We start from the raw sequence: 18,982 nt of genomic DNA, 5'->3' as shown, positions 1-18,982 counted from the left end.
CAGGTGGGGATAGCAAGACACTAATGGTTGTGCAGACATCACCCGTTGAAAAGAATGTTGGTGAAACCATGTCAAGTTTAAGTTTTGCCCAAAGAGTCCGAGCAGTGGAACTTGGGCAGGCTACCAAGAAAGTGGAAAGCGCTGAGATTGCTACTTTGAAAGGCAGACTTGCACAGTATGAGGTAAGGAGCCCAACGCTCTCGCTCTATTTATCTCCTTGGTGATAGCAACTAGCATATTTGGAATTCTCATTTCCTTATATGGTAGGATGAAAATACCCAATGCAGTACAGCAAAATTACGACATGCTGTAACTTGTGGCGTTACAGTGACATATGTTTATTGATAGGAAATATGAAAACAAATTGTTATACCTCAAATTGTCTGCTCATAGTAACATCATTTGATCAGATGTTCATACATTTTACGATTACATAATAAAATCATGGTGTCATTCCTCACTACTTTTTAGTCCCTGTTCGGACGTAGACCGAAAACGGGGGACCTATGGTTTGTCCTGTGTGCGTCCGTGATCACCTGTATCTCGAACATGCATAGACCGATTAAGTTCAAACTTCACTCATACATCACACATTATATGGGACATATGCACATGCATTTTTTTTATGATACGATTAACGATAGCTGAATAGCGGCCATTTTAAGGCTGAAAATGCATCAAAGTCGCACATTTTCACCATTCCGGACCCGGATCTCAGTTATGCATGGACGGATTTTGTTCAAATTTAGTGCATACATTAAACATAATAGGACCTTGATGCAAGTCATTTTTTTTTGGGGGGGGGATCGGGTGTCAATGATTTGTTGAATTTGCTATATCCATGCAAAAAAATAACTTAATTATTATTCTTTCCCTTCTTGCAGGATGTACCTACTGTTAGTTATTCTTCACCTGCCAGCAAGGGAACAAATAGAGGCACACCAAACAGATCAACACCGCGAGGCACTCCTAGAAAATAACATTTAATCTTCAGATTTGTAACACGACTATGGAGCAATGAATTATAGTTACCTCAAATATGTGCTAATATAAGTTGAGTACGTAAAATTCAGGACCATTGGCTGATTCTGATCCTCTGATAAGCTGTGTCGTTATACCAATCCAGGTGTACAATTCACTTAATGAGTGCCTTCATGCAATGCAGATCAGTCACAACTTACAGATATACGATATGTGTGAAAAAAGTTGTTCTGCTGACAATATGATTTAATTATTTGCTAGCAGATGGAAAATCATTATCTTCTTTCAAGACCCTAGCAATTCCGTTTTTTCTTATATCCATGTCAATTTCACCTTTGCAGTATTGTGCTTATGATTGGTTTGCTTCATACATGCAATTCAATTCAAGATGGCATCTGATGTTTCAGAAAGGTGCCATCTATAGGCTATTTTTTCTATTACTCTGCATCTATGAATGGCTAGAATAAAATCTAGAAAACTATTTGGAAATAAGAAACCATAAATTCTATATATATATATATATATTTTATATTTATATGATATCTGAAAACATTTATTATAGCTGACAGAATTTTCCTATTGCAATGTGCATTTTGTAGTGTTCAGTATTTAGACGAACTTTGCAATATTTTTCGTCTACATCGTACATGTATCTACCAGTTTTGTAAATATTACAAGATATTTGTTTTCTCAGCAGGACTTTCTTCTATTTCCTGGTAGTTTTAACACAATCATTGCCGCAGGGTTGTGGTTGACAGAATGGTTTTTGTTAGCAATGACTTGGGTTGTTTTTTTGATTATGTATAGGTCTTATTTGTATGTTACCTCTTGTCACTGCCATTCTTAATAATACAATGCTTAGCAAGAGAAATGTGAACTTATTTGACTTGAATTTAAAGAAAGCTTTCTATGATCTCACTGATGGTACATTGTATATAACCAAAATTATGTGGCTGGCTTTTCTTTCTGAAATTCTTTTTCTGTAAAATGTGATCGCTGTACAGAGAATAGGATATATATTATGTAGCTATTGACAATCAAAAACAAATCCTGTGTGACTTAAGGATGTAGTAAACTTTTTTTGGCACATTTTTATCAAAATGAAAATTTTATACTTTATAGAATCCTTAGCTATCTAATTATTTCATAAAAATTTCAGTTCTCTATCATTAATGGAACATGTAGAAAACAGCAGTCATAATTGACTACCGAATCTCTCGTTGTTATGACTAAATTTGAGTTAAATCACAAATCAAATCAAATCACAAAACAAATCACACAGTTGAGTATGCGATATTAGTAGAACATTTTTATGGTTCCTAAAAATCATCTGTCCTTTACATGACTTTCAAAACACAAAATTTCATTTAAAATCTAATTGTAGATATTATGTAATTTACGAAAAAAAACAAGTGAGCATTTCCAAAAAAAAAAGTTATGCAAAATTGCGGTGATATATTTCTCATGTTTGACATTTTTCCCCCAAAAAATTGGGGTATTCCTTTTTAATTTCATAACAATACTTATTTGAATTTTCAATAAAGGTTTTATGAATTTATTTACTCAGCAGTCACATGACCATGTGAAGGTTGCAACTAACATAACAACAATATAGTCTAAAATATATAATTATATAAAGTATGAATCTATCTTAAGTGTGAATGAAGTATAAGTGTTAATTGTCTACTACATCCTTAAAACATGCTTTAGTCTAACAGTTGCAAGTGATTTGTCACAAGCACTGCAAACATGACACTTGCTTTGATTTGATTTGAAAAGAGTGCATTCAGATCAATGACATCACTTCATTCATCAAATCCCAAACAAATATGTCTGTTGAATGAATGCAAACAAACAAAAGTGAGAGGTCTGAGGAGGTTTGTTGGTTTATACAAGTCCTCTGATTTGTTTTGAAATTCTTCTGTCGACCCTTTCTGTCACAAGTAATTCTACAGATTCTCCAGACAAAATTAGAATACTGGCCTGTCGCACAGCTCTGTCGGGATCACTATAATTGAAATTATTAAAATTAATATATCAATTATAGTTGCCATTATTTTTTTTCCCTGTTTGAAAGATGTGTGTAAATAAAAGTATTTTCCTAATATGTCAGTTTATAATTGTACTTCTGTCAACATTTTATCTTGATTTGTATTCAGAAATTTTCCTTGAATTCATTGTCAAATATGTGACTAGTGATTTCTGGCAGCTGATCTCTTGTTGGTGTTTATAGATTGTACAGCTTTTCTTTTCTACGCATGATTTTGCAAAACAGAATTTGAACTCATATTTATAAAACTTTATTTAGTGTTTGATGTTGTATCGGAAGATCTAGTGTGTAGATGTTTGGTGTTACATTTCTCCAATTATGAAATACAAATTCTGTGGCAGTTTGTTCAATTAATCCCCCAATTTTAGTTTTGTTTTTTTATATTTAAATAGTCAATAGATAGTTTTTGTGTTTGTTTGTTTTTTTTTGGAACTTGTGTGAATGTTTTTCTTTTCTTTTACACTTTGATATTTTATACATCTTATTCCATATTTGGTGTGTCAACAATCAAAGGCAAAATCATAAAAAAAAAACACAAATATCATTTATTGTAAAAAAAAAAATGATATATTCCAACATTTTGTTGGTAGAATTTGAGTGACACCATAGTGATATCTTGTGTTAACATAACATTGTCTTAATCTTGGTTTAAAATTTGGATTGTGAAAGTGTAATTATTTAAAACTTACTATTTGTGTTCACCAAATCTTATAAACTTATAAAACTTAAAAGATATTTTTTAATGTCCAGTGATAAGCCCTTGTCTTTAATTGCTGTATTTAGTGATTTAATTTGTCGCCATCTAGTTGAGGTGAAAGTTTCTCGTAACTCCTAAATAATACGGTGTGGTTGTTTAAACGTTTTGAGCTAAATTGCTGAGATCGTGGGGTGGGGTGGGGTGGTTGTTAGTGTTGTTGATCTGGTGGAGTTATTACTATGGATTGTTCTGATTTTGTGACAGACTAATTTTGTTAATTTGGAAAATATTGCAGCAGAGAGTATTTCCCTGGCATCCTTAACACATTTGAAATAGGGATTCGGTGACTTTCACAAAGTTGTGTCCTTGCAAACTTTCCTCATATATAGAATAGCAAACATTGTTTTCACTGACAGGTTGAGATTGTCTCACGAAAACTGCTTTTTTACATGGATTCTGTTTCCTGTTAGCCAGTGCAATAGGACAAAACCAATCTGGTTGCAAGTATACAACTTAAGTGTATGTTTGCATTCGTCTACTTGGTAAATCTGTTAAATATGTTGAGTGCTTTCTCAAGTCGATTTTTATGTCAAGAGCCACAATTTACGATCAATTTTACATGTTTTATTTTTCAGTCAGCTGTCCTATAAAACAAAACAAAACACTAGACATGTAGCCAATTAAATATTCGAATAAAACACGCCCGTTGAGCCAAACATGTTGGCAGTTGAGAAAAGAATTGTAAACATTCTCAAATTCATGTGTAGTGTCTTCCACTTTTCATACTGAAAAAAATTGTGCCAATGTGTTACCATGGCATTGTAGTAGCATTATAAACTGTCACTGCCATATCAGTAAGTTTTCTTCATATTGTTTGTACTATCAATAAATTTCAGCATCCATTCCTTTATATTATATCATACTCACAATTGTATTGTATTGTACAGGTTTTGTATTTGCTGAACCGTGGCCACACAATGATTGACACATCAACTGTTCCATTAACACACTGCCTGCCTTTTTTACCATTTATTTCGGCTATCCACAGAGGCTTTTCAGATGATGTGTTGTCCATCATCAAATGAGATAAAAATGCAATCCATCACCTTGACCAGGTTTATGTATGTAATCACAATTGATTATGTATTGGTATATATTTAAGCAAACTGTGGTACAAATTAGATCAAATTAACCAGATAAGCACTAAAATGTTATTGCTCTAAACCCCCAGATATTTTGCATGCCAACGCTTAACGTGTAAAGACAATGTTTTCTTAGTAATTTTAAACAGCATCACTTCTATACTCCTAATACATCATAAACTGACTGCTGTTCAGGGTAACTATTAATCTGGTTCTTGTTTTGAATACTTTATTCCATCCATGTTGCATTTTCTTTTTACATAATACATATTAATTTTCCTGTACCTGCTTTACTTGTTATTTACAATACCAAAGAAAGACTGTTATCCTCCTGAAATACAAGGGGTATATAGTGAGTGGCCTTAAAATAAAATTGATGTACTTAGAACTAGAATACAGTTATCTTGTGTGTTTGTTTTTTCAAGGAGTTGTCAGAGTCTGGTGTGTTGATTGTAATCTTACATATCCATATCTTTTAATACATTTTTTCAGTGCAAACATTCTATTTCTTGTCAATTTACAATCTACATAAAATAAAGCATATCAGTCGTGTAAGACTTGCAATCTCTATATATACAGTTTAGAATCTTTATAGAGACATTCATGCATTTGTTTACGGGAATAAATGCACGGCCTGAACAAGGGGTCACATGACCAGTTTAAATGTGTCTTTGGAGTTTCAACTTTGTCGCTAACAATGGAAGTCCATGTGGATACACTGAGCTGGGAATCCTGTTCTGAATCCATGGTGAGCAAAATTCCTCCTTCAAACATAAAGACTGATTTTTAACTAAATGTGTGTAGATAAAAGAATTGGTTACTGTTAAATATTACCAGTATGTTGACAAAAGAAAGCTGCCAATTCTTGAAGCTAGTGTGTTTTATGTGTTAACCAATGACCAATCGGTATCCTGTATGAAGAGAAAGTTCTATTCACCAATATTGGATTTGGTGAGCAAAATGCCAGAGGGGAGAGGTACCCCCCCCCCCAACTGGATTTTATGTGTTAGTGCTCTGCAGCCAGTTGACACCTGAACCCAAAAAGATCGACGGTGAGGGCACTTTTTGGCTCAATAATTGGCGTTTTATGCCAATAAATTGCCTACATTTTACTAAAATTTTAAAATTAGGAATCAGAAAGATCGTCTCGACCGTTAAAATGGAAGTCAAAACAGCGGCAGTACCCAGCCGGGCAAAATTTCGTCTACCAGTATTTTGACGTAATATATGTGTCACATTAATTTACAGTATAGTATTTCGTCCGTACAAACTGTTCAGGACGTGTTTAACCCTTCATTTCGCATTTTGAGTGGCTTGCTTTAGACCTTGTATAGATATATAGTGTTAAAGTTGAACATGGCTAATTTGTAAAAATGCACCATCAAATAAACTGAGTGGTACCCAAATTTGTTTCCATGGAAAAAAGGGACTTTGTGATTGCCCCTAGCGCTGGACATCTCTATTGGTCCATACAATGTGCCTCTACTTGTGTCCATTTTCGTCATTTATGGCTCTTTTTCTGTGAAATTTGTGATTTTCGAAAAATCATAGAAGGAATCTCACAAGAAAGGGACACAAATGACAAAAATGTTCACAAGTGAAGCTATGGTCCTAAAGCATTAAAACACATGGGATACTTGGCTGGTATGTGTGTGTTCTACAAAAACAACCCCTTTTCATGCATAACATTTTATTCTCATTTTTTGATAAAATACGTACTTTTGGGAAAATAAAACAACACAAAGAAGGTGTGTGTTCTTGTTCTGTTCGAACGACTCCATGCTTTTGATGTATTTGGTTGTAAGTGGAACTTCAATAAATATTCTGTTTGCTTGCCCTCCTGCTTTAAAAAAGTTACCCATTTTTGGTTTGCTTTTTTGCGTACATGCGACTTCGATAAGTATACCCTTTGAAGTTTCTCCACATAATTAAGCCAAGTGACCCCCGCCCACCGGGTTTCACAAATACGCCGGGCATTTTGGGAAACAGTTCGATCCAGAATTATTAGAAATGAAACTTACCAGAATTATTATAAATTAAATTGTTTACCATATCGTACGGTGGTCCCAAAATGGAAAATGCAATGCAATAAATAATATCAAGACGGAAATTAGATAATTGACAGATTAATTTTGGCATTTTTGTCTGAAAAATTAATTGTGTTATGTATATATATAAATAAATACAATACATCCAAAATACGTAGTACCAGTGTTATAGTTATCCCAAGTGTGTGTGAATTTGGCTCTGTACTTCATACTCGACACGGTAGGTTCGTTTGCTATTTACGTTGTGAATGGCATTCTTTGCAACCGTTTATAGAGTCCAACGAAATCACTTTGTCGCTAGAGGGCGTGGTCTACAGGAACTTAAATTGCCTTTCTTTTTTGAATCAACGTATTAACTGAAGAATGCCATAAAGAATGCAAACAGAAAGTTAGTTCCACTACTGGATATGTCAATGCTATTCTTAAAAATAATACATGCATTGTGGAAACCTCTATCTCGGCGTTAAATATTCAGGCACTACTACTATTAATACTTGATTTGCAGTCTTCATTCATGCTATGCCTGTTGCCTGTAATTTGTTTGTATTTGGTGTAAAGGCCAGTTTCAGTTTAATATTAATTACACGTTTAGATTTAATGATACCATTGTAAAATACATGGGCCGTTAAGTTGCATGATTCGATGAATGGGTGTCTAATATATATATATATGCATGATCATGATTACAATTAAATTATATGAATGAAATAACAAACCAAATTATAAATTTACGCAGAGATTCGGTGGGTATAAAATATTTTTTTATTGCGAACGAAAAAGCACCCCAACCAGCAGTATTGCATTATATCTCACTGTTTTGTTAACAAAGTAGCAATATTGATAATGAGCTTTCCCACTATAGACTGTTACATTTGAACTATTATGTTGCTATTTTATTTACAGAACAGTAAACTATATTGCAATTCTGTCGATTGTTTTTTTTTCCGTTCACAGTAATATCAGCAAATTCGTGAGACCCACATGGCAACGTTGGTAAACTAAACGCGACTGACGTACAATTATTGAAAAGATCAAAACACACGCACAATGTATAAACGATTTCATGAAAAGAACGATTCACATTATTCAAGGTGCGGAAAAAATCGCACAACAAAAAAAGAACAATAACAACCTAGTATTGGGAAACGTACGTATTATTACTTCGATGGGTTCCTATTTATCTCTTAGTTTGTGATATGTGGGTCATAAAACGTAAACACTAAACATGAATGACATCCTAGGTTTAACTATTGTCATCTAACTACATATGCGCCAGCCAAGGAACGTTTGTTTCGGGTCACCTCTCCAAACTAGTCGGCAATGGGTCACACCAACAAACCGTGTGATTCGGACGATATCTAACTAGAGATTTTGTTAGTCTGAAGTTCAATTCCTACTTTACTTTTTTTTGCAACTGAGTCCATGATGTGTGATGAATGATTCATCCTTCATATATTTGGTTCAAGTGTTTGCAGTGTCTTCAGTTTTCTCACCGAATACAATCGATGAGGGAATTCACGTAGTTCTTGCGGGCTGATAGTGAATATTGTCCACAACTCAGCACCGGTATGTCGCCAAGCAAATGCTATCAGAGAACATTTGACATTATAATGATAATGGGTTTTCAATATTCGCTTTTAACTCAGAAAAGAAAACACAATTTTCCCAAATGTACTAGAATGTATTAAAATATATTTATAGATTTTCCACAGCGGACTGTCATGTCTAACACCTATTAACAACAGTTTTCAATTGCCACAGTAATGGGATTCTGTAAGGTAATCGTTTCCGTCGATATGTCTTTTTCAGTCGCAGTGTTGTGAATAATCGATCCCAATTTGTCACATTGATAGCATAATAATAGCGTCCGATCCAGAAAGACAGACAAACATTGCGCGTTACCATAGACACAGATGTCGGTGGCCATGGTAACGGGATAAGTCAGATGAATTGTTTATTGCCGGGGTTCTAGAATACATTGTATGCATCACATGTAAGACATCAGAAATCGATGGATACGTTGGAATATTTTTTTTCCAAATTTGAAAGATATGGGAGAGAGATTTTTTGTTCATTTTTCATCAATCAAATCCTAGCATGCAGGCCTGAAAACAGTATTATTCTAATAAATATTACTACTTTTATGTTTAATATGATAAAATACGACAGTACGACTACTATATAACTACTGCATTAGTATACAGTAGAATTAATTCAATGTCAACATCGAGCTTTACCTGGTGCTTGAACAAAAAAATGTTTACTTTAAACTTATTCTGGCGTTTACGTTTCTCTACGCACTAATGGGTGTGTAATAAGTATTGTGAACTACCATTGTGAGACGAAATCGTTGCTGGTTCAACGGTGTTACTACGATCGAAGGATCCGGGTCACGAAGAATCCAATCTTACGCGGGACAATGTCGAAATATCTAGTCGTCAGATGTTCGTACAACGGCTAATAAAAAACATAGCCACAAAAGTAATTTCAATTATGATCGCCGTACGACCAATACGTATTTGAATATATATAGGAAAACCCGTACACAAAATCAACGTAACGACTGTTGCCTTGTTGGACCTTATTTGCATATGATTACACAGCTCGACACACGCCGGTGGACACGTCTTAACGCTACTTAGAGTTATTTATACTGTAGCTTGGTAGGTTTGTACCTGTGCTGGTGTCACAAGACTTTGAACTTGTGGCTGCCTTGGTACATTATACATGGCGTGTTGAAACCTAGTTCCCGACCGCCTATATATCGTTTCAACTTGCGAGCCACCATGGCTCCCGGCAGCTCTGGTGTTATGACAAACCTCGACAAACGTGAGTATGCCGTTCACTATTTCAAGTTTACCACTAGGTTTTATTATAGACATATACATTAGTATAAGGTACACACAGACGAATTGAGAGAGACGCGCCTACGTACGTACCCCCACACACAGATACGCGAGTTGTTTACCCGTATATTAGTGTCCATTGTTATACGTGTATTCTTATAAACGACTCATCAAGTTTGGCCCTCCCTTCACAACCTCCGAGTCCGATCGTATATGTGTGTTAATTTCCAAGCTTCGGCACACATTTACTGATCGTGGCTGAATTGTATGTTAACTATACACCATTACGTCCCTTCTTATTTTAATGAACCTAAGACAATATTGTGTTGTTCTTTTGTCTTTCACCCCTACAGTATCCATTAAAAGTTCCTTGGTAACAAGCCTTGTCACGATATCATACCAAGGTTGGGTTGCTTGCATGCATTTATGGCGGTACAGGGTCAAAGTGCTTGACTCGATCGATAGGAAGCCAACACACACACGGGATAATACAGTCGTTACGACTGAAAACTAAAACGTTGTCACGTGGTTTTAAGCTCGGGCAGTTTATTGAGAGTTTCGCTAATAATAATAATAATAATAATAATAATAATAATAATAATAATAATAATAATAATAATAATAATAATAATAATAATATATGTACCGTACAAAAACAGTTTTTTTGAAGTTTAAATTTAAAATCTTGGGTTATATCAAATCTGCACCCATTCATTGTCTCAGTGGACCGTTAACTCTTTTCACTTTGGTGTTTCTTGCGATGACACCTGTTGCTATGACGACGCTCCAATAACAATTGAGACAGCGATTCTTTTAGTATTCAGTAGATAATTAAACTGTTTAATCTACAAGACTGATGTACGAACATAGACTGACACGACTGACTTTGTGTGTTGTGAAGTGAATGTTATTTTTACAATCAAATTAAAATAAAAATGCAGCACATCTTGCCGTCCGAGCGATAAAAAAAGCGACGAAGATAACATTAGGACAGGAAGACTTTGACGTAATACATATCTTACCGGGGTGATCACTGATTACAAGTCATCTTTGTAAAACAAAAACTCGTAATTTTAAACAAAATATGCAAACATGCAAAATTAAGATTTTATGTTAAGCTCGGACAGTGTATTGAATTAGTTACAGTACTAGTATTGTTTTTGTATCTGGCTATTTTGTAATTGACTGACATTCATCGAATATCAATTGAATTCGGACATTTTGCAAAAATGTGGGAAGGCCGGAATTTATAAAAAAAAAAAAAAGATCACTGATATGAAGAAATCGACAAGTATGGCAAGACAAAAGCTTGACGCCATGTTTATTGTGTCGTCTATTAATTTCTAATATGCGGAATATGATCGATTTAATTTCACGACACGGGTCTTCTTTTATTTCGCAGTACACTCATGTGTATATATACACATCGCAGACTAATATCGTTATCGACGTGACGTGAATACTAATATTTGCAATATTCTCAGATGATCGAAATTAGTTTTCCGAGTTTAGAGGTCGATCAGCTGCAGTACTACATTGCGTCAAACCTGTTTACTGGTGTATTTTTTTCTTTATAACACATTTATAACATTTAAATTCCTATGGGCAATCAACTTTGTAAATTATTCAGTAGCATTCCGAAAACAGAACCGGGTTCTTAGATTTCCATGGAAACGCACTCGGTCAATGAGTCGAAAACAAACACCAGACTCTAACGACCAAAAGCAAATCGCTTAGGATTTCATGAAAGCAATTCGTCACCTAGTTGATATAAGGTACTAATTTATTAACGCGAAGTAAAACGTGGTTATAAAATACGAGAAATTGTGCTTGAACAGCGATGTTTACATCGAATAACGCAACGATGATAACATCGAAGGTCCCAAAGATGGTTCCATTAGTAATGCTCTGAATAATGCAGGAAATAGTATAATTTGATTGGCAATTGAACACAATTGTTATTTTCTTACTTGAGGATTTATGACAATTGATCCCACTAAAGGGAAAATATGTTAAAATGACAGTTACACTCGGGACATATCATTGCCCAATAAACAGCACAATGCTCCACGAGAATAAATTGCAAGTGCACGTGCAAAATAAGAAAATGTGTATTTTGTAAACTTCTGTTTATGGAGTCAGTTAAAAATATCACCTGAACCGCAGGTCATCAACCTTTAAACTTATACAGAGCAAATAAGAGTCTTGAAACAAGCACAAACTTGCCAACGTAAACTTTAGTGATTGTTCCGCGGAGCAACACAATCAGATTAGAAACTAACGTGTGTACAGACTCCGGACGCTTTCAATAAAAGACTGTATGCGAGAGTCTGGAGGCGTGTACACCGGTGGTCGTATATCTCAAAACCACTGGTGCCTCCACCTACACTGTGACATCATCATGCAACGCAAAATAATGCAACGTCTTACTGAACTTATACATTATCATCAATCGTAGAATAAGTACGTTTTTTGGCAGATCTATTGTGACCGGAGACAATGACGGCCCCACAGATGTCGTGCATTATCTATAACCAGCGGAGGGACGCCGTTATATTGAGTAAACTTGAGACTTATATTTCGATGTGACATTTTGGTCAACCTCATTTGACTGCCAATGCTCTTCGAGCAAGCACGCCTTCTGATAATTGCCAAGCGGAAAAGTAAGAGTCATTGTAATACAATACTGTTTTTGAAATATACTACGCAAAACATAGTATCAAAAGAAATATATAAAATATATAAAAGTACATTCACACGCAAATAACAATCATGAATTCTGTTTTATATTTCACGTAATCCGCGAAGGGTAATTCGAGTACGGTGTCGGTATATTGTGCAAGTTATAGTAGTAGTCGAGCAGCACTATATAGACTAATGCACATTGTCACGTTCAGCTATGGACGATATATTGTATACAGTCCACGGTTCAACTAGACCTAAATAGGCTTAAGTAATTTGTTAAGTACCTGTTGCATTCTCTAATTTTATGCTTGCCTTCGTATGTTTTGAGAAATATCGAAGCAGGGTGAAAACAGGTGTTTACGGACAGAATTCAGTGAATGTGCACGACCAGGAAGACTGGCATGCCGCCATTCATTGAAAGGAACGTCTAATATCCCACGAGTTAATAACACAGAATCGAACCCCACTGTCACATGTGACAACTATGCGAGCCACTATTCACGTTTACCTATACTGTGTAATACACACAGGATGTGCCCTATATATCTTGCAGTATAATATCCCAACGGGCGGGATAAGTTGATATGAAATGAACCATTAAGCGGTCTATTATGATAATTGTAAAAGTATTGTGTCTGCCTTTAGTGTGGATGGTATCGTTAAAGCCATTGTACCGGTTACTGGCATTCAATGAATACAGATTAGTTACAACAACAGCAACAGGGACCCTAGGGACCCCACCTTTGGTTACCCATGGAACTATAGTTACCGAAGACTCGTTGCATGCATACATTGCCTGAAGTCATGTCAGCGTCATCGTATATACTGGGCTAGCAAATAAAATAGCATGTATTCGTTGCATGTAGCCACATCACGGATACTCGTCCCGCAAAGCCAATCTATGGTACGATACAACAATGCTCGGCATACGCGTAAGTGGCGCGCATGTCTCATCAAGCACACCTGGCCAATGCTTGTTTGTTGTTGCTACACAAACAACTCACTTATTACTATTTCACAACTGTGGTCGTTATTTTTTTCAACTTAAAGCTATATAATGACGACAGTTTCGCGATTGGCAACGGCACAAACGTGTTTGAGATAATATAAGCCCCGTGTAACGTCAACAGACATTCACACTACTTTGCGTGACAACAGTTTAAGTATCGTGTCGGTTTCATGACGCATGTCCACGGCTACATGACACCGTGAAGCTGACTTGAGATACAGGACCCAACGAGAAATTGAATAATAGTAAATATGTGGGTTATATTCTATTACATGCAAGTATAACTAGTACGTAAATGGTATCCCTTGGGAGCACGTCGGTTACTTCAGTAACCCTAACGCACAGAGTAGGTTGACGTTTGAATATTCTCTCAAATAATACTGTAGAAACGCGTCTGTCGAATATCAAGTTTAATATTAAACGTAAATATTTCACAAAACTTCAGAACAAAATCATCCTAATGAGTTCTGCGACCGGAATAGCAACCAGGCGTAAAATTAACGATCTAATTATAAGTAGCGTATTTTCAGACGTTATTAGAATGAAAGTATTACTATCTGTATAATAATATATGCTCTTCTTATGATAGGTTGCCAAGTGGAGCTCAGCTTTAAATTTAATAAAAAAAAATGCAGACAAAATATCCGTATTCCTGCCTTGACTAAATAACTGAACAAAGAATGAATCTCTATATCTGCATTATGCTCCGGGCAGTCACAGTAGTTTTACCACGAGATTAATGAACATCTAATGAGCTAATTACATGTAGCAATGCAACATAGTTCCGATACTGTGACTCTGAATTGAAAGGACTTGAATTTCAATCAAACGTGCAAACTAATATCCAGGAGACTCTAAATATTTTGTGTGTTGGTACTTTTGCCGATTAAAGGGTTTTGGTTGAATAAATAACGCATATAATTATAAACTACAAACGCAGAATATTAAAAGTACCCGGATACATGTACAGCGAAAACATTTCCGTTAAGAAAAGAGATCTTCCCAAAAAATAATTTCCATTTAAAGCTTGTGACTGGGTAAAACATAACACCAAACTTAATAGGTTTTATATAAATGCAGTTTTTTAAACCTTAAAAAAATATAACCATATTGTTTATTCTTTGCAGTTACTCCTGAGATATGTCACCGTCTTCTCTTGCATCACCGCGATGCACTGGTCAGGACACTGGGTCCTCGTTCCACGCTATATTATTTATTTCAAGAAAGAGTGTTCTCTAAGGAGATGGTTGACGACATCAGGAAGAAGGGGAAAGGAAACCAGGAGGATACGATGAATGAGGTCATAGAACAACTTTTACAGAGAGGCGTTCGTGAGTTTGAAGTGCTGGTGAAAATACTCCGTAAACTGGATCATAATCTTTTGGCTGATATTATGGAAGAGAGGAGACTATCAGGTGAGTAGTTGTGATGATGACGTCATAAGTTGAGTTACATAAATAGGCACTGCACAATACTGGCACCCGATTCACGATGCCAAATGATTTATTCACGACTAGCGTTTTATCGATGTTGTTCACCAGCGTGTCGATTACATACAATAACGAACGCATGGAGTAGATATTAGGTTACAAACAACTAATCATGATAAGCACGCGACTGGTGAAAATTTATGCGAGCAATATATATGCCTTTAATAATTCAGCCTGAGTGCTAATTATAATGTACTAAAACACACAGTCTTGTTTGCGTCTCAGACAACTATTATTATTAGTTGTCCGAGTTTGCATTACAAGCGACAGGTAGTGTCCATTTCCCATCGTTCAAAGACAATAATCTGATACGTCGCACTATAACAAAACGCATATTTGTTTCAGGTTTGATACACGTGACGGAACCCACGAGTCGAAAGTTAGGGTATCACTGGAAGAGAATAGCCACCGATTATCTTGGTCTAGGACCGATGATTCCGCTCATACAAGACAGATACCCAGAGAAGCTCCGAGAGCAGGCGTTGTTTATGTTATTGATGTGGGAAGAACAGGACGGGATCGGAGCAAATCCCAAACGGCTTATCGAAATACTAGAATCGTGCAATATGCGAGCGGCAGCAGGTAAGTATTCATGAGCTCACGTTACATTACGCCATCTGCAGTTGTATAGCAACATTACTTTGTTTTTCCAAATATCCCCAACCAACACGAGAAAGCTGAAAACCCGGCTGTTTGACCTCGTTCGAATAAGTTAATTTAAAGCTAAATCAGTTTTAATATAATTCTATTTCAGACAGTGCAGACACAATCATTGGAGGAGGTAAAAAAAAGAAGAAGAAAAAGAAAGGAAAGAAAGGTAAGATTTATGAAAAAACAGAGAGGCTAGCACGACACCTTGTTTAAGCCAGTGCTTGTTGTAATGTATTCAAATTGTTTTAAGCACAACAAATGTGTAACTGTGAACCCTTTAAGTAAGCTATGGCAAGAGCGAAAAATAACCGAGAAAAAAATATTAACAAAGCCGGCAAAAAACTTCCTTGCACGCTACACGCCAAGCTATATGATAGAGGGCGTCATTGTCTGGGCACAGTCAGAGCATTCTCTATGGCTGCTTATGTGGTGATGAAAATTAAATTTCTTTTGATATTTCACCATATTTTTATTTAAAGAGTGTCATACGTAAACAAAAATAAACCAAATCCTGTATTAATTGCTCTATTAGAAGCACATGCATGTAAATGACAGAGTGATGTAGCATGCAATAAATACAACCCAATATTTATTCTGAATTAACAGAGAAAGAAACAAATGATCTATATATTTTGTTTATACATTAGCTCACAGGAATGCTATGCCAATTACGACGTATATTGCCAGAATATTAAGGCTGTATTCGTATACATTTTCATTTGAAATACAAGTAGTTGTAAATAGAAGTATGGCAAAAATCATCAAAATTCTGTCTGTCATTAATTTTCATGAGTAAGACTACCTAAATTTAACATTGGCACTACCATGGACAAAACAAGGGTTCACTAGTCACTTTGTGAAAATTATGTGAATGTTAAAAAATTACAGTATTAGAGTTTTCTGAACTAATTTCGAAACAGAAAAATTGAGCAATTTTCAATTAAAAAAATCGTGGAATGGGGAAAACCTTGACTTGATTCCAAAATAGATGTAAAAATTAGCTATCCCGCCCTCTGCATAGAAAAGGGGACACAATTTGTTGCACTTATGGCCAAACCACAAGGCTGGAGGCGGTTTAGATGAACTCACATGGAGGTCAGACACTATCTGATTAAAATAACACCATCACCAAGTCCATGTAAACATTGTCATCAATTGTAATGAGTAATGTGACAGGCCTTGGAAGAACAATATAATAAACATTGCTGAGTAAACCACTTATATTTAACATTAAACACTCCCACAGTCAAGGAATGTAGTTTTTCAATAGAAAGTAGGCAGTAAACCACATAAATGTACAGGATAAGGAATATACCACAATTTTTATTTGTACTTCACAGGAAAGAAGAAAAAGAAAGCCAAGTCAGCCTAATGTTCCAATGACATATTTTTATGAGAGCACAAATCAGCGATGAATGACAGTCATCCACACCTATGCAACTTCAATCACAAGTGCTCGTCAACCAAAACCGTTTGAAAATTGCAAGACATTTCAACAAGAAAACCAGTAACAATTTTGAAGGCCATGCCAAAGATTAAAACAATAGTTTTGTCATCAGCCGAAATGCTCTGGACATTCGATTACATATTTCACAAAATATACAAGGCAATTATCTAAAGTTCACCTTTCAATGAGTTTATTTTCAGCTAGATAGAGGTACCTTGATCCAGGTTAACAAACTAAGATAGGGGGGTTGTCTGAATACATCTAATAAACAACTGGATAAGGGGTTTTCATGGCCTATCAAGCTAATATAAAACTAGATAGGGGGACTGTTTGAGTACATCAAGCCAATATACCTTACTGGGTAGATAGGGAGTTTCCATGGTCGATCAAGCTAATAAACAAATATGGGGTTGTTTTTGACAGATGTCGCTATTCAAAGACAGTTTTATCCATGACAGTTTAAGAGCATTTGCTCTATATTTCTATTCAGAAAGAGTTTCAATCAAGCACAGTTAACAAGCAGCTGAGCCAGCAATAATCTAGAGAATATAATGTTCTTGCCATTTTGTCAACGAATACCACAGACATTGAATAAGAATACAATTATGAAAACATTACTCGAGAAGAATACAGTTTTGAAACCAAACATTGGAGCAGAATAGGGATTGAGAGCAGTATTAGAGTAGGTTTTGTTCAACTCCAGATGAGAAGATTCACATGGTTATTATTTCATGTGGTTATTTCTTCTTTTACAAAATGAAAATATCTGGATATTATGATGGCATAGCAGACATTAAAAAATTAATTTTGTTTCTTTGCATCAAGTATATTTTAATCTTTATATGTTTACTGTTGAGCCACATCTTTGTTCTGTATATTTTAATCCATTCAATATGAATGATTAATCACAGAATAATATGCCACATATATTTATTACAAGTACTCGTAGCTGTTTGCACTGCTAAAAGTGTGTGCTCTTACGTTAATGACAGTGGTCACAATTCATATTTTAACGAAACAGCATACAGTGAATGCACACTTCCATAATGTAGTTATTTGCTGTATTGGGAGTACGTCTCTGATATGTAAATGAGTAAATGAACAAGTTCACTTATAGCATACTGGATCATTTAGACACGACTTATTATGACCACTGACACACCTGTCATTTACGTAATAGAGCGAATACAGTAGCTAGAAATGAATTCTTAGTTCCAACCTGAATCTCTTGTTTACTTTTGCAGCTTACCCTATGTATTGGTACCACCAGATCACTTTTCTCAGTATTATACAGTAGATGGCCCTTTAATAAAGAATGGCTTCTCAGTGTGTAAAATTTATAACAATATCCTATAAATCTAATGACTATTTTTCACAAAATTATAATTAGTTATTAAAGATTTAATATATTGCACTCAGGAACTGTTTGATTACTTAGTCTGACAAAGTCAGTTTTAGCTTTATATAGAAACGGGTCTGAAAAATTATTACACAAATGCTCATGTATATGCATGATATGTCTTGTGTGGTTTTGATGCATTCTAGCCCTAAAATGGTTGCTATTCGGCCATCTTGAAATCCGATCAAGACACAAATGCACATCTACGATATGTCATCTGATGTATGTCTAAAGTTTGAACTTGATTGATTCAGACATGTCAGAACTGCATTCTTCAAAACAAAATTTCAAATCGGAAAGATAAAATGCCTTGCATCAAGGTCCCAGTGTGTTCAATTTATGTACCAATAAAATGAAACAAAACTGGGATCTGGTTTCGTAATTGATTAAAGTAGAAAAAAGATTAGTAAAATTTCCACATTCTCAGTATAGTGTTTTTTCTTTACTTTATTTGAAATTTAAAGCTAAGCTAAAACAATTACACTGGTGTTGGTTTCATATTCCACTTGTGATTCCATTCTGGAAAGGACATTGTTA

At 35.3% G+C, this 18,982-nt stretch overlaps 2 protein-coding genes across 2 annotated transcripts in view; both read left to right on the top strand.

Moving 5' to 3' along the window:
• LOC100375065 (kinesin-like protein KIFC3) overlaps positions 1 to 5,264 on the top strand; it is a 39,662-nt gene extending 34,398 nt beyond the window's left edge. Inside the window, exons 18-19 of the mRNA XM_006814044.3 lie at positions 4 to 182; positions 885 to 5,264. Coding sequence (XP_006814107.1) covers positions 4 to 182; positions 885 to 980 — 275 coding nt within the window. The 3' untranslated portion in view covers positions 981 to 5,264. The remainder of the gene's footprint in view (positions 1 to 3; positions 183 to 884) is intronic.
• Positions 5,265 to 9,500: 4,236 nt separating this feature from the next.
• Positions 9,501 to 18,460, top strand: LOC100375208 (uncharacterized). The gene is made up of 5 exons (XM_002732796.4): positions 9,501 to 9,747; positions 14,586 to 14,873; positions 15,294 to 15,530; positions 15,703 to 15,765; positions 16,940 to 18,460. The coding sequence occupies exons 1-5, from the start codon at positions 9,705 to 9,707 to the stop codon at positions 16,969 to 16,971; spliced, it is 663 nt and encodes a 220-aa protein (XP_002732842.1). The 5' UTR covers positions 9,501 to 9,704; the 3' UTR covers positions 16,972 to 18,460.
• Positions 18,461 to 18,982: the final 522 nt, after the last annotated feature.

The sequence above is a fragment of the Saccoglossus kowalevskii genome, chromosome 6 (assembly GCF_978046115.1).
Source record: "Saccoglossus kowalevskii chromosome 6, keSacKowa6.1, whole genome shotgun sequence".
In the NCBI taxonomy this organism is placed as follows: Eukaryota; Metazoa; Hemichordata; class Enteropneusta; family Harrimaniidae; genus Saccoglossus; species Saccoglossus kowalevskii.
Note: the sequence above shows the minus strand (reverse complement) of the source record. Positions and strands in the feature narration are given on the sequence as shown.

Excerpts from the sequence above, each read along its gene's own strand:
- LOC100375208 (XM_002732796.4), top strand. The coding sequence starts at position 9,705 with ATGGCTCCCGGCAGCTCTGGTGTTATGACAAACCTCGACAAAC. Across the intron at positions 14,874-15,293 it reads GGAAGAGAGGAGACTATCAG|GTTTGATACACGTGACGGAA; the intron begins GTGAGTAGTTGT and ends TATTTGTTTCAG. Across the intron at positions 15,766-16,939 it reads GAAAAAGAAAGGAAAGAAAG|GAAAGAAGAAAAAGAAAGCC; the intron begins GTAAGATTTATG and ends TGTACTTCACAG.